The following is a 24844-nucleotide window of genomic DNA, read 5'->3' as shown; positions in this document are numbered from 1 at the left end:
AACAAAACTACAAGTATCTTTTCAACTATTTTCATCATATATATACATGTTTTTTATAAGAAATAAATAATATAACATTACAAAAATGCAATATAAATAATAAATTTATAAATAAATAAATAAATAACATATATATCGGATCAGATCTTCTCAGATTGGATAGGGAGGTTGATCTGAATCTGATTTGATTTATGGCCGGATCTTATTATCCGAAGATTCGAGATGTGGCTATCCGAATCCGAGAATATAGGATCGGACTTCATATCGGATCGGACTTCATTTGCACCCTTAACTAAAACCAAAGATTCAAACAAAAAAAATCAAGTGAGAAATGCAAACTAACATTACATTTTAAGTGAGAAACACAAATCATTACATTTGAACATCATTTTGGTTAAGTAACAAACACAAACTAATATTTAAACAAAAAAAAAATACGGAAACCACAAACGCCCGAAATCATCTCTTCCAACCTTTTTCCAGCCATTGTTCATTTAATGAACCCTAATTTTCTGATTTTCTCTTTAAAATTTAAGTTCGTCTTGCAAAGGGCAAGATTGTCTTAAAAATACTTAAAGGGTAGTCATGACATTTTGAAAAATTCTAACCATCACATACCATGATGTGACCGATATAATGGAAGGACCGTTAACAAGGACCAAATTGATAGGTTTTGGGGGTTCAAGTACTAGTGGCACATTTTAAAGTTCGGATAGTAACTTGAGATGACCCCTAAAGTATAGGGTAAATTTTCCTAAAAATTTTCATATTAGTCCACTGGTAGGCCCGGTCTGCAACAGTAAACTCAATTGGAGTTAGGAAGGGCTCAGAAAAAAAAAAAAAGAGTTTGGATGGGCTCCTCCATCTCTGTTCAATTCACCTTTTATTGTTTGAAGTAATACCAAGGTTTCAAATTTCAATACAATATGCTTGATATAGGGCGTATTGTATCATATCTTTAAAAATCTGATACGAGATATGGTGGAAAATTGGTGGTATCGTTTTTTTTCCATAGTATCGAGAGCGTATCAATCGATATGCTACGAAAAAGATACGACTAAAAATTGGAAAGGGGGGGGGAGTTTCTTTCCCTTGAAATAAGCCTTATTTCACCCCCAAATGAATCTAAAACTCCAAACCTCATTCCTAGAGTGCTAGATATGCAAAAAGTTTGCAAGAAACAAACGTGAATTGTTAGTTTTTTTTAAGATTTCTCAAATTTTGAAAAAATATGTAAGTTTTTTCAATTTCTTTTATAATATCTTGTGATTTCTTTTTTTTTTCTTGAATGTTTAAATATTGATCTATATTTCTTACATTCAAAATCACAATTCTTTTGGTGTTATGAGTAGATTTATGGAAATTTCATGAAGATATTTGGGGAAATATAAATTAACAAAAAATTTGAAAATTTAATTCTTTCTCTACCTATAAAGACATAATATGCTTTAAATCTATGGATTTATCTATCATATCCATAGAGAAATTGAAATTTATTTTTTAATATTATTTTTGATTTTTTATATTTTAGAATTAAAAAATAAATAATAATTAATTATATTTTATTATTTGATCACAACGATTAAATATATTATAATTCTATGGATAATTTATCATATCCACAAAGCAATTGAAAAATTTTCTTTCTTAATTGTTTTTTTTTTAATTTTTATATTTAAAAAAAAATTAATTATATTTTATCATTTGACCACAATGATTGAATATATTATAATTCTATGGATGATATATCATATCCACAAAGCAATTGAAATTTCTTCTTTAAAAACTAATTTTTGAATATATTTATAATGTTTATTTATTTTTTATTTTTTATTTTTATAAGTTCTGAGAATAAAAAATAAACAATAATTATATAAATAATAAATAATTATTAATTTTATTTTCACTTATAAGTTGAGCCATGCATGTTTTATGGTTGGATAGTAGAATTGGGTTTTTCCCATCCCATAAATTTTAATAATTTCAATTTATTAATTATAGTAAAGAATGAATTTTTAATGAAATTATAATTAGCTATAATGTATTTTTTCATAAAACCATTAATATATATATATATATATAGATATATATATTGAGGTTTTATATTTAGTGTTATTTATATATTTTTATGATTTATTAAAATATTTACAGTATTTTCATATATATTTATACGTATTTTAATTTTTCTACGATCCCGACATCTCTTAAAATTGACTTTCAGATACACTTACCGTTTACGGTTTTGAGCGCCTCGCTAAAGAGCTCCGGAACTGCGAGAAGCACCTCTGCAACCTCTCCCAGCGATTGCCCCCTGCTCTCCGTTAATTGCAGCTGCTTTTCTCCGACTCTAGGCGAGTTTGAAATAGCGTACAAGTTCCATATTCCCTCCCAGACGCAGGTTGAGGTAATTTGGTTGATCTTCATGTTTTAGGTATTTCATCATCTGTGATCGAGCCCCCCAACCCAGGTACATGCGGGATTCAATCACTAGTCTCTGCTACGATCAGCAGGAGACCTTACCAACCAGATGGTTGGTTGGTAGCCACCTGAGACCCAAGTCTCTGCTACGACGGGATTCAAGACCCCCTTCATGTTATTTGAATGTTCGTGTCTTTTGATTGCCACTTGAAGCGCCTGAGCTTATTTCTAAGTTTCCTAATCACTCCCTCATCCATATTCGTAAAGCCCTTTTTCCCAGCCCCATGTTCAAGCAAGAGCATGATCTCTGTTTTATAGCTAAGAAACAGTAGTGATGATGAACATACTACTATTCCGCTAATAAACAATAGTGAACTAACGAAGTTTTTCCTTGTGATATTGTTCCATTTAAGCCTTAATGTTTTCTCAGTTTTTTTGGTATTTTGTTATTTATTGCTCTTTGTGCTTTGGCATCAAGTCCTCTTAGTTAATATTAGATCCGTGGTTTGCTGGAATTAGATCTCAAAGGATGCCTCAGTCTAAGCTTGCTGCACATATTATGTGCAAATGGAATAAAAAATTGTTATTTAAGAAGAAGCCTGATTGGGGATTGTTCCACTTCAGTGGTGGTCAACATCTAACAAGCAGCACTACATTGTGTATTATTTGACGGCTTGTATCCATCAAGAAGTGATACGTGCATTTATAATGTTATAACGTTTGTAATCCTTTAAATTGGTACACTGTCCACAGAAATTTTGTTCTCCTTCAAAAGTTATACAGCTTAAATAAGTTGTTAAGTATATCATACGGGGGCTTGTATCTATCAAGAAGTGATATGGGGGCTAACGATGTTGTGATGCTGTTATCCTTTAGATCACTGGTATGCTCTGCACAAGAAAAAGTTTGTTCTCCTTTGGACAGTATTCAGCTTAATCAGTTATTAAATACATGGAAGCCCCCATTACCATTATAGCAACATATTCTCAAAGAGAGTGCTCAAAGAGAGTGTATGATTGATGATGGATTATCTATTTATTGGGTGTAAGCTTAGTTTAGGTTGTACTTACATAGACCAGCAAACAAATACGCATCCATACCTAGAGTTTAAACTCAAAGCACAGTGCACATTTATGAAGAATGGGGAATTCTGTTTTAGTAATTTCACTTCATAAATTGCTATTACTGCAATACATTTCATGGATGTCTAGTTGGAACACCATTGCTAGGTAATAAAGGAATGCTGGTTTTGATAATTCAGGAAGTTCTAAATTCTAACAAGTAGTTGTTAATGTTGAAAGCAACATTGTCATTTCATAGTCTAGTATAATTTGTTAAGTCTTGAAAACAATATTAATAATGAAGTTTTCTGTTTTTGGCTATTGCAGATAAAGAGTTGCAGTTTGGAACAAAGAAACATAGTTGATTGCCAAACTTGAGCAACAAAATTCAACAAGTTACAGATGGAACAGCCTGGGAGATTAAAGGATAAAATAAGGCCTAACAACAAAGATCTTTTGGAGTTGGAGCAAAAGAAATCTTCCTCCTTAGGTGCCTCTCTCATTTCTGGTTTCTGATTTTGAGTTTTTAGGTTCTTTGCCCTGCTTTTACTAATGCAAATTGATTTTGTTTCTCTTTTACATCATTTATCACAAAATTCCATTTTTAGCTGTTATTTGTGATGGTCTATTTATCAATTAAAGAAGTGGGAATTAGTGGCCATTTTGTTTTTCCTTGATCAGCCACTTACTTCACTCTTTGTCCCTCCAAGATTAGTGAAGTTGAATTATTGATATGTATTTGATTGGATTTTGCAGAATCTGCACTTCTTGTTTGCAAAAAGAATTCACTGTCAAAATTCAATAAACCTCATACCAGCAAGAAACTTATGACAGCCCCAGTTCCGAAGAGTCAAAGTAAGCTTTAATTGCTAGTTTATGGATATCACTTTTGTTTCTTTTAGGTGTACAAGAATATTAGTTGTGGTCTTGCATTTGATAAGAATGAGGTCCTTACATTTTACTATTCTGTACTTTGAGTAAAACTACTACTCTAAGCATAGGTCTTCTCACAGGTTGTTGAATTTTTGTACTTGTTAACGCAAGAGAATCATCTAAACTATGCAAACTTTGATATGACATAAAGATTTGTTTGCAAGTAAAATAAAAATTTTATTAAAAGAAAAAAGAGAATTACAAGAAAGGTGACAGGAATTCACCCAGGAGAAGAAATTAAAAGCACCCCCAAAATCAAGAAAACAACACAAAACAAACAAAACTCCCCATCTTCATTCAACTCCACCCAACAAACCACTGCAGCTCCCAATAGATGAAACTCTGGACACACCAAAATACATCATAAGAAAATAACACGCTATTTCTTCTGAAAGTTTTTATTTTTATTTTCTTATTTCTTCACCTTCTTGTTTGGCCCAATCCCAAATAATCTCCTTTCAACCTAGCATTAAGTTTTTTGATCTAATTCTTTACACGTCATTTATGTAGATGTTTGGAGGCCTTTCCTGTGCTTACTGTTGCTGGCTTCAGACATTTTGTTCTATTTGATTACAAGTTTTCTTGTTATACATGGCTATATTTGATGTGATCTAGAGATGAAGTACCTAATGTTAAAGATTTTCATTATGTGTATCTTGGTTGAGGTGAAGGAAATTCACCTATTGCTGTCTTCTCTGTTGCTTCAGTTTGGTGGAGAACTTTATGATTTGAGGTTAGTGGTCAAAGGAACTCTGGCAAGCTGGATTGAAAATATGACAATATGGGAGGAGGGTAGTGGGTTTCGTTGAGCATTTGGTTCGAACAACTAGAAGTTGAAAAGTGTCTCGGTCAAGGGATTGGCTGAGGTTGGAAATGAGGGTATTTTTCGTAATAAAAAGATTGTTTCTGCTAGTGGGGGAGGTTTGTTGGATATGTTTGATAACTGAGGAAGAGAGGAGGTGAAAAGGTGGGAAGATGGAGGTCAACTGAAGTTTAATTTGATTATTGAACATGTGGATGGCCAAGATGAAAGGTTGTTGGGAAATGAAAAAGGTGGAGGGGTTTTTTTGGTAAAAGAATCGGAAGAGGCATGTACGAAGAAGAGGTGGCGGATTAAGTGGGGACCAATTTTTGAAGTCTAAAGCTATTGGTGTTAAGCCCGGTTCTTTCTCTAACAGGTTAAAAGTCTATAAGAGAAAAGGCTTTAAGTTCAAGCATAGTTGTCAAGGCATGCCTAGGTGACTAAGCGCCATTGGCTGGGCACCTCGCTCAAACTCCTTGACTTTAGCAACTAGGCATAGGCGACTAAGCGCCCACCTAGGTGACAAAACTGACAAGGCGGGCGCCTATTGTAATATGATTTATGTTACTGTATCTTATTAATGTATGTGTTAATACATTTTATTATATGATATCTATATATCTCTATATATATATATCAACTATACTTTGTTTTAATGTTTTACTATTGAAATTTAAAAGATCAAAGGGTTTTGACGAGAGAAAAAGAAAGAAAAAAAGGAAGAGGAAAGAAATAATAGAATTATAGAGAGGTTCTGTTTTTTTTTCCTATTCTGTCTCTAATTAAATAAAACAGAAACTCCATCCTTGTTTTTTCTATTTTACTTTCCATCTTGAATATTTATCATATAAATTTAATAACATTCTTTAGCTGTTAATTGATATGAAATTTCTCCATTAAATCTTTATTATAGTAGTATTATTTTTGAAAATAATGAAATTAACTTATGTAAATGATTTTTATCTTTTACTTCTGATGATTTGCCACATTTTTAGAAGAAATTTAATGTTCTTAATAAAGAGAGTCACTATTTTTTCAATTAATATACATGTTGAATGGTATATAAAACTAGGGGGCTAGTCAAAGTTAGTTTTTTATATTATAAAATTTTTATTGCCTAAGCGACTAGGTGCCCCAATGTTGCCCAAAATCGCCTAGACACCTTGAAAACTATGAGTTCAAGCGACTGAATAAGTGAATTTCCTAAGGGGGGTGGAGACTTTATCTAGTTGCAACACGAGTAAGAGAAGATCTGGAAGAACAGCCGAATGGGTATGGGAGACCCATAAATATGAGAGATATAGACCAGTGTTTTAAAAGGTGTGGGAGGCGTACGCCTTCAGGCGAGGCGCTCCCAAAACGCCCCGGGGCCTATGCCAGAGGCGCTGACACCTCTGAGGTGTACGCCTCAGATGTAAGAGGCGTACACCTCATGCACATCTTATATAAAATGACAGAAAAAAAGAAGAAGAGAAAAAGGAAAGGAAAAGAAAAGGGAAGGGAAAGAAAAAGAAAGAGAAGAAAAAAAGAGAAAAAGAAAGAAAAGAAAAGATAAGGACAAAGAAAGTGGTTTGCCCCTTGCCCCTTCAACTGGGGGGCTTCGCCCCTTCCCCCTTTTCGATGCATACCTAATTTGTTTTTTTTTTGAGTTAGGGGGTCTTGCTCCACTTCGACAAGACCCCTTTCTACTAATGTTATGCATCTTTATTCTTCTTAATATAAAAGATTTTTATTAAAAGTAAAGAAAAAATCAGATCCCCGCTTCCTCTTCATCCTCCTAACCCCCCCTCCTCTTAAGGAGGCTTACGCCTCCTTGTGTTCGGGAGGCTTACACCTCTTGCGTTCTGAACTATGCTTCACGCCTCTAGGTAGTGGAACGCCTCGCATCACGCCTCCGTGTTTTAAAACATTGTTATAGACTTAAGAAGTCTGTCACAAAATCTGGAGAATCTAAGATTGATGGAAAGAGTATTTATCAAAAAAAAGATTGATGGAAAGAGAGATCAAGGTGATGGCTCTATGGTTCTGTGGTTCTTTGCCCTGGCTTGGAATGTTGCAGTGTTCATGATTCGGATTTGTCTTTGGTTGTTTATGACCAAAGGCTAAAGCATCGACTCAGGTGGGGGGCTGCAACTTGGGTGTTCCTTCGGATGTTGGCACAAAGGAGGGTTGATATGGAGGCGATGGATGGGGCGGGGGACATTGTGGTTAGATCAGAAGGATTAGTGGAAAGAGGTGAAATTTCAAGCGAAGTTGCCGTTGGAGTGGATGAAAGGGATGTGGCAGTGAATGTGGAAGAAGTCTGCCAGTCTCAGGGTCTTGAGTCAGGTTTTGTTCATTTTGAGGTCAAGGAAGTGTTGATCGGCAGGATAGGAGTGGATCTTGGCCTGTAGGAGGAGGTTGGTAGAGGAAGAGAGAAGGGTGGCACTGTTATCACGAATGCTAAGAAATCTCATGGATCACATAACTCTCATATAGTGCAAATGACTAAAGTCTTCTTGCAGTTGAAGGAAGGATTAGTGGGGGCAGGGCATACGAACAAGTATAAAAGGATTTTTAAGAGGGGGGGAGCCAAAGGTGTTGATATTTGAAGCATGATGTGAGGAGGATTAAGTTCCTCCTGAAGTAAAAACTCGGTCAGGGGCTACTGTTTCAGAGGAAAAAAAGGTAGATGGGCTTAATTCTGAGACAAGGACTCAGGATTTGTCTCCAGTTGATAAAGTGCTGAGGCAAGGAAGTGTTCCCATTGAAGATCTTGTTAACAAAGATGTTAATGTGGGTAAGGGGCTTGGGTTGTTTTTTTGGGGAAGAGAGGAGTTTGCCAGAAAAGCTTCTGAGGAGTTTGAAAAGAGTAGGGAAGAGAGGTCAAAGAAATTGATGGTCAGAGAAGGTGGAGAAAGTTGGAATGAGGATGATTCAGGCGGAAGGAAGTGTTTGAAGGAGAGGATTAGGTTGTCTGAGTCAAGGGTTCAATGAAGTTTCTTTTGCTGAAGTTTTGCTCGTGTTTTTAGGGGGTCTGTGGTTGGTAGTCTTTCTTGTCATTAGTTTGTGTGGCCTTTGGTCTTTTCTTTCTTCTTTTGGGTGATTTCTTATCACCTTCTTGTACTTTCTTTTTTTGGTTAATGAAATCTTTTCTCTTTTGTCCTTCAAAAAAAGGTGAAAAGAAAATGAATAATTTGATTAGATGTGTTTCATCATTTTTCTATTGGTGACATTGTTGGAAGCTGATAGATTTTGGCCTCTTTATCCTTGACAAGGTGATAGTCCTTAGTTTCCTCCATCTACTAATTATATCAAGTTAATTTATGATGGTGGTGTGTAAGGAGATCACAGTGGTCATATTTTGGCCGTATTTTCTGGCCCCATTGGATATGGAGATTCCTTTAGGGAAAATTAATGGTTATACCACATGGTCTAAGATTTAGAAAATCTCTAAAGTCTATGATAAGATAGTGGTGGGATGGTTGGTTCAGGTCCTTGGTCATGCAGTAAGGGAGGTGAAAAGGAACAGTAAAGGATTTAGGAATGACCTTTGTATGGATAAAGACCAACTAATGGTATGACTGATGTATTGGCAAGAAAAGGAGTGAATAGGAATCAATTGTATGTGGTCCCAGGGCATAAACTTGTGAAAAGGGATCAGGTATAAGGTTCACAATGGCCAAAGGGTCAGGTTTTGGTGTGCTGACAACCCCTAATGGACATCTTTCCCATTCTGTTTTTAATATTCCCAAGTAGGAATGCATTGGTTGCTGAATGTTTTGAGGTGCAAAAGTTACAAAATGGGGAGGTGCCGTGGACCCAACATTAAGAGGAAATCTAAATGATTGGGTAGTGGAAGAAATAGTGGATTATTGGATTTATACTTATTGCAAAAAATGAAACTTGATACTATTCATAAAAAGGAAACCTGATACAAACAATGAGGACAAAGGACAGGATGGTATGGAATTTTGAAGCTTCAGAAGCATTTTCCATTAAATCCCTGGTTTGTTCTATTCAATATCAGCCCTAAGCTTTCTTTCCAATCTCCAAAATTTGGATATGCCATAGCCCTTTCAGAGGGGGCATTCATGATGTGGTCAGCTGTGTGAGGTAAGCATCTAACAAGAAGTCCAGAACCAGTCTCAAAAGAAGACGGGTGTCATTGGACTCTGTTCAGTTGTCTTGTGTAATCAAGCTGAAGAGTTAGCAGATCGTCTTTTCATCTGTTGCTGCTTCTCATATTCTATGTGGGTTAAATTTGTGCGCTGTGAGGGACTGAGGGGGTGAACAGGTGTTTTCCAGCATCTTTGGAGAAGGTGCTTTTAGGCTGGCAACTGAGTGGATTAAGCAGGAACGGAAGGATCATATGGAACACAGTCCAGGCTGCAATCATCTGGAATATTTGGAGAGAAAGGAATACCTGAATCTTTGAAAAGGATTTAAGCTCAGAGGAAAAGATTTTGCAGATTGCAGAGTGCTTGGCTCCCTTTTTTCCCTGGTTTTTTTAACACAAAGATCTTAAAGAAATTCCTTTTAACTTTGTTTTTTTTTTATTTTTTTATTTTGACAACCTCTTTCCTAGATGATATATACCATTTGTACAGTCTTAGGATACAGAATCTTGTATACAGGGGGCTATACTTAGGTAATTACTCTTCAACTATAGTAATTCACTTCTCTTTACCTTTTCCAGAAAAAGGATTTTGTTCTCGAAAGAAGGGTTTTTTTAATCAAACTAAAAATGTTTCCATTTTGTTTAATGAAAACATGCATCCAAGAACACACTATGGATTTTTGCTGATGTGGTGTTTCTAGAAGCCAAAAGAAAAAAAAAGAAATGAAAAAAAAAAATTCATGCTGAAAATACCCCTGCATTAAGGGGATGTTCAACAACATGGTTGGTTTTATTTTTGAAAACAAAAACAACTGCCACATCAGGAGAGAATTATATTGTTTTTGCTGATGTGGTTGTTGTTTTTGTTTTCAAAAACAAAATCAACCATGTTGTTGAACACCCCTAAGTGTTATAGATTTTAATCTCTATTGATACTATTACTGTCCTTGTATTAGTTCTTACAATGCTGTAATGATGTTCCCACACTCTCAAGAAAATGATGATAATATTTCCCAAGTAATATCTTGCCTTTGTTTCAGTGTTTGGAAAAGTGAAGGATTTCTTAGGAATTATGGCAGAAGCTAATAGAAGATTGCAGTTTGATGTACAGGTAGACACACTGATCTTATGCTCGGAGAGTATCCCCATCTGAATTCCATCCCTCCACTCTATTTTCTGATTTATGTGTAAATATTCCTCGAGTTTTAGGAGAAATCCTGTACAGACTATGATATTGAAGTGCTTACGGGGAACGAAACTCAATACATAGAAATGGTAAGTGATTGTTTTGAGTGCTTGTCTGCTTGATAGCCTAATTGCTTCAACAATGGATATTGACTGTCATCTGTTGAACAGGATTTGATGCTTGGTGTTGCTAATCTTCACACTCCAGAGGCAGTGGAAGCTGCTGAATCTGCAATGGCTGGTTCCCAACCGATACATAACTTATCTCCTAGCAGTAGTGAATCAGATTCAGATGATAGCAGTGACAAGTCTACCGACGATAACTACAATGCTGATGAGAACGCTGACATATCCTCCTTGAGCAAATCTCAAAAACCAAATTTGGATGGGGGTGAATCTTTAGGTGGTGATCAGCCAAAAAAGCGGCCCAAGATTATTGAGCTGAAGTGAGGCATTATGGTTGGAAATCCTGGATTCTGCAGCTCATGACATTTGGGGCAGAAATGAGAAACCAGATACAAAACAACTAGCAGGGGTAAAAGGAAGCTAATCTTTTCTTTTTTCAAGGTGTTTTGGTAAATTTACATATGAATGAAGTTGGTCAAGGTAAATTTGGTATTTAAAAAATTAATGTATTACATCAGCGTTTTCTATTGAGAAAAAACCTATTGGGGAAGGTATTTGCAGCTTTTTTTCAAAACTACAGGGGAGGTTTATAGGATTGTCAGAAAACCCAAGTTTTTTTTTAATTGTCACTATATTTATATGAAATTTAAGTGAATTAAACTAATTTTTAATTTAATAAATTTTTATTACTTTTATTATTTATTTATTAATTCATATTAATTTATACTACACGAAATTGAATTTAAATGCATTTTTTATTAATCCTTATTAAATTTAATTAATTGTATTAAGTCTTTTATTTTCAATAGAATTTAAGTTTGTTTTAAATTAATATAATTTAATTATAATTAAATTAAACTAACATAATATAATTGTTATTTACTTTATAAAAAATTAAATTCTATTTAATAATAATTTATAACCCATTTATATTCAATAGTAGATTATTAAGCATAATAATCTCTCTTATATTTAAAAGATAATTAATTTTAAGCTAATTAATCAAGTAAACTCTATTTCAGAATAAATATTATTACTTCCCTCAAAAATAAAAATACTAATATTTGAAATGTAAAATTACATCTAATTGTAATTATATGTTTATAACCAATTTAAATTCCATTTCAAACTTAAAAATTATAATTTAAAATCCATTGAATATACTTTCATTTAATTATACTTATTAATGAAAATGTATAATTATTAACAAAATAATTATATACAACAAAAAGTATTAATAAAAAATCATCACTTTTTAAAACTATTCAATAAGAAAATTTAAAATTAATTACCACAAATAAAACATTACAAAAATTAGAATCCATTTACATTCTGTTTGAAAATAAAAAAAATTAATTATTAATTGCCATTATTGATAACATAGTTTTTATTAATAGAATAAAATAACTACATTAATAAAAAGTACTAAAATAAATTGAAAAATAATACCCATTCAAAATTCATTTAAGATTAATATAAAATAAATAGGAAATTGTATAACAAATATTAGTTTTATAATTGTAATTTGATATAATTTTTTATTACTAATTATAATCTAATGTAAATATTAATCTAATGTAAATATCAAATTACAATTATAATCTAATTGTAATTTGATATAATATTAGTTTTATAATTGTAATTTGATATAGAACCCCCCCCCCCCCCCCCCCCCCCCATCCGAAATTTTCTTATCTAAAACATACATTCCATCATGTCACTATTAGTGACCATTAACGGTGGTTGTCCACATAAGCCAAAAAGCTTTTTAATGACCAAAATAGCCCTGAAATGCCAGTCAAACCAGACACATTTTTCGTATTTGGATCTCCTACCCGCAAATTAATCTCAGATATCCCATTTGTTATTTATATTTTTAATTGGATTTTTGAAAAAAAAAACAGAATTAAATCTATACTATATATAAAAGTGGGAATGCAATGCAAAACTTTTTTTGGACTAAAAGTATCCTCTACTTTTTTGTTTGAGAAAAGGTATAAAAGCCATTTTATTACAGCTTTAATGTTGGTTTTAATGGTTACTAAAATATAATTTCAATTATTACATTCCACATCATTTAATTCCCTCTCATTAAGTCTTATACTTAAATTATTAGCCTCCTATTTTCTCTTATTAAATTAGATATTTGTCAATATTTTTAACAATATAAATTCATATATTTTTAAAACTGACTAAAAAATAAACCATTTTTAATCCAAGTGATGGCTAAAAAATTCAACCATCTGAATCAAATTGATCAACCTACAAAGTCATAGTTGGGTAATAAAATTTTTAAATAGAAATAAATATTAAAAACTTACAAAAATATAGTAAAATTAGACACAATTATGACATTTTTATTAATCAAATTAAAAAATAAGTTTAATAAACAAGAATATTTTTATTGGTAATGAAAATGAAATACATAATTTATATCTGAACAAAAATGAAATTATTTTACACTTTGGCAAAGATCAATAGTTCAAATTTTGGGTCAAACATGTTAACATTTAGTGTTATAATTAAATAATAAAGTTAATAAAATATAAAAATATAAAAGTGAAAAAAATACATAAATTTTACAAAAAGAAACATTTAGGAATATGTATAATATCCTATATTTATCATATTAAACAAAAAAAGTAAGTGTGACATATTAAAATTATTTTTACACACAAAAATACAAAACGAGCTATAAAAAAAAATTGAATACATCTGTAATTCTATATTTACACTACTATTGAAAGTATAAATAAGATTGTGAAACTTTCTTTTGATTAAAACATTCATTTTTAAATTTTGTCCCTACTTAATTATTAGGTTTAAATTGTAAATTGAACTACTACTTTTCACCCCATTCAATTCCTCTATTTAAATCTTACATTTTTTTGATAAATAAACAAGAGAAAGATTAAATATTACAAAAAGAAGAATTTAACCAAGCAAGTAGGTTTATCAATGATATTTGAAACTTCACAATTCTGTCTGATCATCACATATTTGGATGAGGTGTTTATGTAATCAGATTTGGATTTGCAATCCACATCCGATTAATAATAAAAAATAAAAAATATATAAGGTTTATAAAAAAAAATTTGGGTGCATTATTACTATCATTATCATTATCTAGAATTATCATGTGCACGCTTACAAACATGAATGAAATATATGAATTTTGGAGATTTAGAGGAATACTATAACTGAAAAAAAAAACAAGACAAGAAATCAAGGATGAAAGTAAAGCTAAGAGGAAATAGAAAACCCTAAAAAATGGAAGTAGAAGACAGAAAAGTGAATGTTGCATGCTCTGTGGCTTAAGAAACCTCAAGGGGAGTGAGGGAGAGATTACTGAAGTGTACAAATTTTAGTTACTCCCAAAAGGAAAAGAAATGATTAAATTATTGACCAAATGTCTTTCTCTTCATGGCAAAGAGATGCAATTTACTGAAGCGAATGCCATTAAAATGCATGCATTTGGTTCGAGACAAAATCATGCACTCTGGGTTGGGCTTACCTATCACGAGTGAACATACCAATGTTCAATACAGATGAGGCCCACAGTGAACAATGGCATGTTCGCTCATGATAGGTAGCCCAGTCCAGTATGCATGATTTTGTCTCCAGTTCATCCCGTTCCGTGAAATGTCGGTGTTGGTTTAGTAAACATCTAAGCCACATCTCCTAGGATATCAACTGTGGCGGTTTTCCTTCATTGGACGTCTGTTTTCTGGTATCACTGATCAGTTTGAAGAAATTGAAAATTCTCTATACCATTTATGGCGTAGGGATGAAGAGAGCCTCCTTGTTTTTCCTTATAATGACGAGGATATTTTAGGTTAAGGTTTAGACTGTTTAATGTTCAATGGGTCATTTTGGAAAGAGTATAAATACAAATAGGTAGTGTAAATACATAAAAAATACAAGGTTTTGCACTCTACATATTTGTATTTGTACTCCTTCCAAACTGAGTCTTAGGCTGTGTTTGGTTGCAGTGCAAATTTATTTGCACTAGTACAAATGCATGGGAATGTAAATGTAAAAAATGCAAATTCTTGTTTAATTTTGTTTTGGAATTTATTTTATTTTGCTTCATGTCTTAATTTACTTCATTTATATTGCAATCAAACAAAATAAACTAAAATTTGAAATAAAAATAGATCAGAATTTACAAATTTATTTACATTGCAACCAAATACGGCCTTAGGAAAATTGAGGTTTGGATCCATATCCATGATGTGCTTGTTGAAATCCTATCTGTTGATGTTGGTTGACACTTGGCTGATAGTATTGGTCCGGTTAGAACTGTCACAGTGATTTACAACTACATCCGAGCTTGTGCTGTGATTTCTGTAGGTGTGTTCTTTAGTCAAGATAATTGGCTTACTTTTTGGTTCAAGGATTTACCTTGGTTTTTTATTTGTGTCACTGTGTGGGCACTTGTTTCTAGGTTTGCAATTTGGGCAGGCCTAACCTGAGCCTGAACCATCAAGCAATTCAACCCATAATTTTATATGGGCTGCGCTAGGGTCGTCAGGCTGGACCTGGGACCAAAACCTCGGGCTTTTGATCTTTTTGGGTTGGGCCTAGCTTTCCTAGCTTTTAGGTAGCCCGAACCCGGTCTGTGCTTATCCCAATCCGAGTCCGACCTGATTATATACATATTTATATGTATATATGTATATATGTATAATTTTTTAAATAAATTATATATATATATATATATCAACTTTTAGTATGAGCTAGATTGACTAAGATGAGCCCAATCCGGGCCTGGGCTCAACCCCAAGTACATCAAATATCAGTGTGGGCTTGGCTCTGGTTGAATAATCCGGGTTTGACCTCGGGCTCGGACTTTGAGCCCAAATGTTAGAGTTGGGTTTGGGTTAAACTAAAACTCGAACTAACACGCCCGACTTGCACCCTACTTGTTTCATCGTTGCTCTATTCCCCGACCACACACTGGTGGCCGATCTTATGATGGTTATTTCCAAAACCGCTCCATGAACCATCCCGGTCCTTGGTATGATGGCTATGCCTTCTTGAAAGGGTTCTATGGACAGGAGTATAACAAGTAATTACAAAAAAAAAAAAGGTTTGTTGTTCACCCTATGATTGTACAAATAAACTCCCATCTCCTATTAAGTGTTCTATGGACAAAAGTAAAACAGATAATTATAAAAGAAAAAAAAAGTTTATCCTTAAGCCTATGAAAACTACAAAGTCCTCTCTTAGTCTTCACTATCCAAGTATGACTCACAAAAAGAGTGGATGTGCATCCATTCTTGGAATCAATGACAAGGATCAACATTCCTTGACTCAATTTGGAAGAAGTACAAATACAAGTTCTTAGAGTACAAAACCTTGCATTTTATATTATTTTGTATGTATTTATACTATACATATTTGTATTTATACTATTTCCAAACTGTGCTCTTGATCTAGATGGATCGTTGTAGGAATACATTGGTGAGACAAAGCAATACACTCAAGCATGGTTTAAAGTATGGATACACTCGATACATATGAAAGGCGTATTAGGTTTTTCGATGCTTTATAACTTTTGCTAGATATATTTCTTGAAGAAGGATGCTAGGAAGAGAGAATGGCGTTCGAAGGACATGAAGGTTTCTCACCAGCCAGTAAGTGGAGAGAAGTGTTGAGAATAGAACGAAAGGAACTATTGCTGGAGGAGACTTTTTACCAAAAGGAGCTTATGATTAAGATCAGAGAAGGAAAGAAAGGAACAGTTCTATTAGTGGGAGATGCCGTTCCGTGGTTTCAGAGTTTCCTAGATGGTGTCGCTGGCCAGGTGAGTTGGAGTGAAAGGTGGAAAAGTATGCTAAGGCAGGCAAGGAGACAATGCGCAACTGAGAGAAGGAAGAACTCTAGTGGATGGTTTGTTACCTTGGAAGAGAAGTTCGATAAAATGAAGAGACAAATATTAGTTATCCCTAAAAGTGTTTGGCAGTAGGGATGGACAGCGGTGGCTAATGTTCTACACAGGAGATTAGTCAGTAAGGAATCGAAAGCAGTGAATGTACAAATAGAGAGAATAGTTGGCGGACAGAGTAAGAAAGAAGAGATGATAGATAGAAGAAAGAGACGAGAGGCTGGGCTTAGAAGACACAGTGGGAACCCAAGGAAAGCCAACTGTGGCATTTACTATCCCAGAACCAAGAGTTGCATTGGATGGGGAGAAAGGAAACTGGGAAAACAAATACATCTTATTTACGAGGAAGGAGGTGAAGGACTAGAAGGGTCTGTTAGAAGAGGTGACAACGAAGCTTGGATTGAACCAGACGGTCATCCTTATTCCTTTCAACGATAGGAAAGCAGTCCTTGATGTGGGTGAGTTGTTGATGGATTTCACTATGTTGGAAATGAGTGAAGGTCTTGTAAGAATTGAAAATTGGTGTCATCTTTCAAATGGGGTTGCTGTTGTAGATGGAAGCTTTAAACTGAAGCTGTTGGGTTTACCCTTTCATCTCTAGCCAAAATCAACCTTGGAGAATCTGGTGCAGGCGATGGGCGGTGTTCTTCTGTCGTACAAGACCACAGATTTGAGGGCAGCACACTTGAGAGTTGGTGAAATGAAACCTGAGGATGTTCCAAGGGTAGTACAAATATGAGCAGAAGGCTATTGGTATAAAGTCTGGGTGAGTTCGTAAGTTGAAACATTGCAGTGGTTGGGGAGGTCGGAGCTTAAGGGAGATGATGGCGTGGCAAGATGGGTTACTGTTGGCAGGTTTGAGCAAAGGAAGTCTGGACATGTGGCAGCCGCTGGAGTGAAGGTTTCTCTGAATGAAGAAGCTGAAAAGTCGAAGGCCAAAAGCAAAGAGGCATTTGTGGAAAAGTTTTCAAATTTTTTTGAAAACCAAAACAACTCTACCGCTGTTTTGTCCTATGCGGACTTGGTCAAAGGGGTAACCGGGTCAGACCAGGAAGGGGGGGTTCGGCCCAAGACTAAGTTCGAGCTATGCACCACATTCTCTGAACCAACTGGTCCATTTCCAGGTCGGGTGGTTCTCACCGAGCTTAAGGGCCACAATCAACTTTTGGACTCACATGAGTCAAATCTCTACTCAGCCGTTCATAGACAAGAATATGGGTCTATCTTCTTCTTCACGTGGCTCAACCCCTGGGAACCGAATTTTTTCTTCAGGCAACCAGAGCTTATCTAAGAGGAAGCTGGGCTGGTTGTCGGTGACAAAACACAGAGAAGGCGACTAGGACGGATCAGAACAAGAAAGGCCAAACCTGAGGTACTCTAGGGGGAGTAAGGAAGAATGTGAAGACGAGAACGGCGGATGGGTAAGTTGCGACAATTCAGAGATGTCAGACTCAGAGGTTGAAGCTGAACTTCAGTGGGAAGATCATTAAGGAGAGTTGGAAGATGCCCTGAATACTGATATCCTTTTCTCAGAGCACGTCGTAGAGGATCCTTTCTTGCATAAATCCTTCACTAGGTGCAAAGGGCTGAACGTTGTCGAGCATGCCTTAAAAGATGAGGGGGAAAATCTAACACCAAGTAAGGGAGAACCAAACCAGGAGAGTAACTTAAGACAAGGGACCTGCAAGAAGACTTTGGCTGCTCATCATAATTCGAGCAGAGACAGCACAGACAGGTATGAACGACAGAGCCTTGGAAGTACGAACAAGGGTGAAGTTAGCCTAGGTGCCAACTAGATAAGCCCTACACGAAGAGTGAATGGACTTACCCAGTTGGATGTCTCTTCTCCTTCTCCTTAAGCCCTAGGTATGGCCATGGTTTTGATTTTAGATACTAATGTTTGCTCTGCCTGTGATGTTCAGATCCCAGTCGTGCCCCTTTGCTAAATACCCAAGGTCCAGAGGCTGATACTGAGGAGGTTGGGGAGTTATAGGAGGGGAGTGAGAAGGTGGGGAGGGTTGGGAGAGCAGATCCAAATGAATTAACCAAAGGGGAAACTAAGGAGGACAATGGTAAGATGGAGGAGGAGGGGAATAGGAGTGAGGTAGGGGGGAAAAGGAAGAGAAGAGAGAGGAAGAAGTGGAGTTTGAGTCATTAACTGAATTTGTAGAAAAGTTAGGTTGTAAGGTGAGAAACCTAAACGAGCTGAAAGGGTATTTGTGGGCTGAAAAAGATGGTGAGAATAGGAGGAAGAGAAGGCTAGGCGAAGCTGAGAAATTAAAGTTGAAAGTGGACGTGAGCACAGAGGCTAGAGTGAGAAAAGGGAGGGGAAGAAAATGAGGCTACTAGAAGGAAAGGGAGTGGGGCTAGGTAGAGATGTGGAAGGAACGAAGATTATAAGCTGGAATGTGAGAGGATTGGGGGGTGTAAGAAAAAGAGCCTTAATAAAAGGAAGTTTTAAAGAAAGAAAATCCATACATTGTTTTAATTCAGGAATGTAAACTTATGACTTTTGACAAAAGGTGGGCTAGAAGTGTGTGGAGAGTGAATGGACTGAGGTGGGTTATGAGCTCCTCCTGGGGCTCATCTGGAAGGTTAATTACTTTGTGGAAGGATGAAGTAGTGGAGGGTGTGGAAGAATTAGTGGGAAGGTTCTCAACTTCTATCAAATTTAAGCAAGTGTCAGATGGATTTGAGTGGGTCCTTACCAATGTTTATGGTCCCAATGATTACAAGCAAAGGAAGGAGCTTTGGGAGGAACTAGGAGATATTAGAGGTTTGTGGGAGGGGATTTCAATGTGATAAGGTTCATTGAAGAGAACAATAAGGTGAGACAAATGAGCACTACCAGTATGAGGAAATTCAATGAATTCATTAATGCTTTTGAGTTAAGGGAATTAAACCTTTCTCATAATAGCTTCACTCGGTCTAATCTCCAAGCTGAACCTATATGCTCCAAATTAGATAGATTCTTCTTCACCACAGACTGGGAGGAGCATTGGGGAGATCTGGTGTCAAGGGCTCTACCCAAAGTTACTTTTGATCATTGGCCAATAATGATTGGTAAGTCTGATATTGGTGGTAGTGGGCCCTCTCCTTTCAGGTTTGAAAATATGTGGCTACTTCACCCAGACTTCAAAGACAAAGTGAAAACTTGGTGGAATGAAAGTAACCCGAAAGTCAATTGGGAAGGGATGAAATTCCATTGGAAGTTGAAAGAGCTCAAGGTCAAAATTACGGAATGGAATTCTCTCCACTTTGGTAGGCTAGAAGAGAAGAAGCAGCAGTTGATAAGTAAAATAGAGGAGTTAGATGCTAAGGAAGAAAGATGATGTTTTGGGGACCGAGATAAAGAAATGAGGTGGGAGTTAAAGAAGAGCATGGAGGACATAATCAACAAAGAAGAAGTAAGTTGGAGATAGAAATCTAGACACAAATGGGTGAAGGAAGGAGATAGGAATACAAAATTTTTCCATCCAATAGCCAATGGCAGAAGAAAGAAGAACACCATATCTAAGATGGTTGTTGATGGGACAGTTTTAACACAACAACAAGAGATTGTCGGGGCTTTTGTGGAACACTTTAAATCCATCTTTAGAAAGCCTCTGTAGAAGAGATTAAGGATTGAAGGATTGGATTGGCCTAAGCTCCCTAATGAGTTGATGTTGTGGTTGGAAAAAGAGTTTGACTTGGAAGAAATCAAAGAAGTCATTTTCTCTATGGATAGATTCAAAGCCCCGGGCCTTGATGGTTTCACGATGGTCTTTTATCAAGATTGTTGGGAGATAATTAAGGCTGACATTCAAGCAGTGTTCTTGGAATTCTTTGAAAGAGGTGTGATATACCCAAGTCTGAATTCTACTTTTATTGCTTTAATACTAAAGAAGGTTGGGGCTTCTCATCCTAAAGAGTTCAGACCCATCAGTTTGGTTAACAGCCTCTACAAGATCATTGCTAAGGAGTTATCCAGAAGAATTAAAGAGGTGCTCCCCTCGATCATCTCCCATAACCAATGTGCCTTCGTGACGAATAGACAAATTGTGGACCAAATCTTAATTCCAAATGAGAGTGTGGAAGACTACAGAAATAGAGGTGAGAAAGGGCTAGTGTCTAAGTTGGACTTGGAGAAGGCATATGATCTAGTTGATTGGTCTTTGTTATTGGAAGTGCTAGAGTCTTGTGGTTTTGGGCAGAGGTGGTGCAAGTGGATTAAAGGGTGCATTAGGACTTGCCATTATTCTGTGTTAGTAAATGGCAAGGTGGTGGATCACTTTCCAGCTATGCGGGGTATTAGGCAAGGGGACCCTCTCTCCCCTTTTCTCTTTACCCTAATTGCTGAAGTGCTAGGGAGGCTTATTCTGAGGGTAGACTCTAGAAATCCGATAAGTGGTTGGAGAGTGGGGTGGGATAAGGCCGGTCACTCACCTATAATTTGTAGATGACACAATTCTATTTTGTGATGGAGAGGAGATTAGCTGGGTGTGCAATATGAAGATGGCGATTAGGGTGTTTGAACAAATGACCAACCTCAAGGTAAATCTGGGTAAGAGTTGTGTGATTGGTATTAATATGAGTGAGGGAGATGTGGAGGAAATGGCTTGAGTGTTAGGATGTGAGATAGCTCATTGGCCACTGAAGTACTTAGGGCTTCCTTTGGGAGACAATCCTAGAAAAATGAGCTTTTGGAATCCAGTGATTGACAGGTTCACTAAAAGTCTAGCTTCCTGGAAGAAAAACTATTTGTCTCTAGGGGGCAGGATAACACTGATTAAGTCAACTTTGGCAAACCTTTCAGTATATTTTTTGTCGGTGTTCAGAATCCCAGAAGGAGTTTGTAGGGAGTTGGAAAAATTAATGAGGGACTTTTTATGGGAACTTGGGGTGGAGAGAAAGGACCGTAGAGTTAGGTGGGATCTAGTTACAAGACCTAAAAATGAAGGGGGACTAGGGCTGGGAAATCCGCAGAAAAAGAATGAAGCTCTTTTAGGGAAATGGTTATGGAGATGGTCCAAAGAAAAAGAAAATTTGTGGGCTAAGATAATCCCAAGTATTCATGGGCAAGAGGTAGATGGCTGGGATTCGGGACTTTCATCTAGGGCTTCAAGAGCCTCCCCTTGGAAGTCGATTCATGCTGTCCTGTAGTCTTTTCTTCCATTTATCAGGTACGATCTTGGTTCTGGTTTGTCTATACTTTTTTGGGAACACACGTGGGTGGGGGATTTTCCCTTGAAAGAGCAGTTTCCTTCTTTGTTTGCTCTGTCTAGGTTTAAAAATGAACCAGTAGCAACATTTGCTAACTTGTCTAATTCTGCTACTGGTTGGAACTTGGGTCTCAGAAGGGCTCTCAAAGATTCTGAGTTGGAACCCATTTCGAATCTGCTTAAAATCTTGGATGAGGTAGTCCTTGAACCTTCCATTGTGGACTCCAGGGTGTGGTCTCTTGTTCCCTCAGGTATCTTCTCCTGTTCCTCCTTCTTCAAAGCATTGACACAGTCTAGTCCGGTACCTAGGCCTCCTTTTCCAGTTTGGGAAGTTTGGGGTAACCCCATCCCTCCTAGGGTAGGTGCTTTTTGCTGGGAAGCAATCCTAAAAAAGTGTAACACTTGTGACCTACTTCAAAAGAAAAAAGCCTAATTGGTGTTTATCCCCACACTGGTGCATCTTATGTAAGAAGAATGGTGAAAGCTGCTATCACTTGCTTGTCTCTTGCCCTTTTGTTCCAGATATTTGGTGTTGGTTCTTTTCTTTATTTGGTTGTAGGTGACCCTCCCCTTCAAGTGTGCAAAGCTTGTTTAGCTCCACTCCAATGAGAGGTCTAAAGAAGAGAGGTAAAATTTTGTGGAGATGCGCTAGAACTACTGTTTGCTGGACGGTCCGGGAAGAAAGAAATCAAAGATTATTTCATGAAAAAGAGAAAAGCAGGGAAGCCCTCATAAAACTTGTATATCTCAGGGTGGCTCGTTAGGTCAAGTCTTTGAAGCTTTTCGAAGCTTATTCAGTAGGAGACACATTAGAAATTGGGAAGAAGTGGCTCGGTCAGCTCCTATGTCTAGTGATATTAGACCTGTTTGGGCTCCACCAGACTTGGGTTTCATTAAATTGAACTTTGATAGTAGTGAAGGAAATCCAGGCCGTTCAGGCATAGGTGGTATTTTCAGGAACGAAGAAGGGAAAATTATTGCTATGTTCTTAGGACCTATAGGCTGGGGGGATTCTCTGAGAGCTGAAATCCTAGCAGTTGTAGAAGGAGTCAAAAGGGCTAAGCAGTTGAATATTAACAAGTTGCTGGTGGAAGGAGATTCCCAACTGACTGTTAGATGGTTGCAGATGGAAGAGTCTAGCATGTGGAAGTTCTCAAATGAAAGAAAGAAAATCAAGCAACTAACTCAGAACATGACAATAAGATTTCAATGGCTAAGAGGAGTACCAACTCCATGGCTAAACAGGGGGTGGGAAGATCTAATTTGTTTTGGGCTATTCTGTAATATGTTTTTTCGGGTTTGAAAGGGAGGGTTAAGACATTTTACCCCTCCTTTCTGGTTGTATCTTACTTATCTCTTTTAATACAAGTGCTGATATTGATAAAAAAAATGCTTTATAACTTTTTTTTTTTCAAATATGTTTCAGGGGTCAGTTTTAGGCTTGCCTACCCCCATGAAAGTGTCGAAATTCCAAAACACCCCTTATTTGGGTTTCAGAAAACTAATAATACAATACGATACACTCAATACAAGACATATATATCAAAATTTTGAACCTTGCACTTAAGTATCACATCTTCTTTCCTCCAAAAGACCCACACTCCACCACTGTAAGCAGATGGTTGTACCCTAAGTCGAAATTACTAGTAGCTCCTTGAATGTTCCAACACACAACTTTGACATTTTGCCAAGAACAAGTTGTTTTGTTCTAATGAATTTGGTCATCTAGTAACAGGCTTATTTCTACTAGCTAGGAAGCCAATAAGACTAGCAACTACCTTCATCAAAATCCTTTCTAGTAGGCACAATGAGAAGCATATGGTTTTGGTGAACCATTGGAATTGGGATACTTCAGCCTATAACTAATGTCAAGAGATAAGAGAGAGGTATGATCTTGGACTGTGATCATTTGCAACACATCTTGAGGAAGATAACCAAATGGAAATTTCACTAGAACTGTTTTCAAGAAAAGTGTCCTGATTGCAAGTCTGTCAAACAGCCTTAGGGTCCGTTTGGTTCATAGTAGGAATTAGAATCAAAATCCTTCAGAAATGGAATTGGAATGGTCTATCTCCATAGCCTGTTTGATTCATATAGGAATTGGAATCAGTTGTACTGGGATTTCACTCCACAGGGAGGGGTTGGGAATGGCTATTCTCTAAAATGGGGAAATGTCATTCCACCAGGAATGAGAATAGGATTCTGATTTTGCCAAACCAAACAATTAGAATTAAAATGACCCATTCTAATTCCAATTCCAGACCCCTATTCCTGTAAACCAAAGGGGCCCGTAGATCTATAGTCAGGAACAAACCTACTCTGTCACTACTAGAACGAGATTCTTCTACAACTGTCCAATAATCCTCATAAGCTAATTGCATCTCCTTTGTTATTAATGTTATGTTTGGTTGCAGTGCAAATTTATTTGCACTGATGCAAAATTATGATAGTGCAAATGATTTGTGTGCAAATTTTGATTTATTTTTGTTTCAAATTTTACCTTACTGTGTTTGCAGTATAAATGAGGTAAAATAAAGCCCAAATCACTATAAAGTAAAATTTAAAACAAAATTAAACCAAAATTTACACTTTTTTCATTTGCACTCCCATACATTTGTATTAGTGCAAATAAAATTGCATTGCAACCAAACACAGCATAAGGCTCAATAGGGATGTTAATGGGTTTGGTTAAATGGTAAATCTGGCTCAAGTATATTCGGCATAGGGTCGGGTTAAGGTTTTGATTCTTCAACCCGAGTTTGGTTTGGGTTTTGGTTGGCTCGTTCCGATAGGCCATGATACCCTGATATATACAAAGTATTCTTGTAACTTTTTGACTTCTAACTCCATAGCCTTAAAGTTTAAGATTTATTTACATATTTGATGTAGGGTAACCTGGCCCAGCCCACAGACACAAGCCAGGGTCCCGGTCCAGCATGGTAGGGGCTACCCTGCTCCCCTTGTATGGAACCAATAGCGGAGCGCCCCAGTGTCCCCGCTTCTCCCGCTGATCGCCCTCGTACGGAGCTCATCAAGGGCGTCCATCTCTACCAACCTCTATGCAGTTCACGTATAAATACGGGGTACCCCCCTCTAGGTAAAGGATACCTGAATATCAGTTCTAACTCT

At 36.3% G+C, this 24844-nt stretch overlaps 1 protein-coding gene across 2 annotated transcripts; it reads left to right on the top strand.

Moving 5' to 3' along the window:
* The first annotated feature begins 2223 nt into the window (after positions 1-2223).
* Positions 2224-13201, top strand: LOC104610127 (uncharacterized). Of its 2 annotated transcripts, none has more exons than XM_010276616.3 (6): positions 2224-2404; positions 3807-3969; positions 4236-4334; positions 10354-10424; positions 10523-10588; positions 10670-13201. In XM_010276616.3, the coding sequence occupies exons 2-6, from the start codon at positions 3882-3884 to the stop codon at positions 10946-10948; spliced, it is 603 nt and encodes a 200-aa protein (XP_010274918.1). In that variant the 5' UTR covers positions 2224-2404; positions 3807-3881; the 3' UTR covers positions 10949-13201. The 2 variants fall into 2 exon arrangements, with proteins under 2 accessions (XP_010274918.1, XP_088758799.1); XM_088902673.1 differs by lacking the exon at positions 2224-2404 and adding an exon at positions 2987-3301 and having other exon boundaries at positions 10670-11174.
* Positions 13202-24844: the final 11643 nt, after the last annotated feature.

Source organism: Nelumbo nucifera, chromosome 4 (assembly GCF_055504915.1).
Source record: "Nelumbo nucifera cultivar China Antique chromosome 4, China Antique-T2T, whole genome shotgun sequence".
NCBI lineage: Eukaryota > Viridiplantae > Streptophyta > Magnoliopsida > Proteales > Nelumbonaceae > Nelumbo > Nelumbo nucifera.
This window is presented reverse-complemented; position numbering and strand designations above follow the sequence as displayed.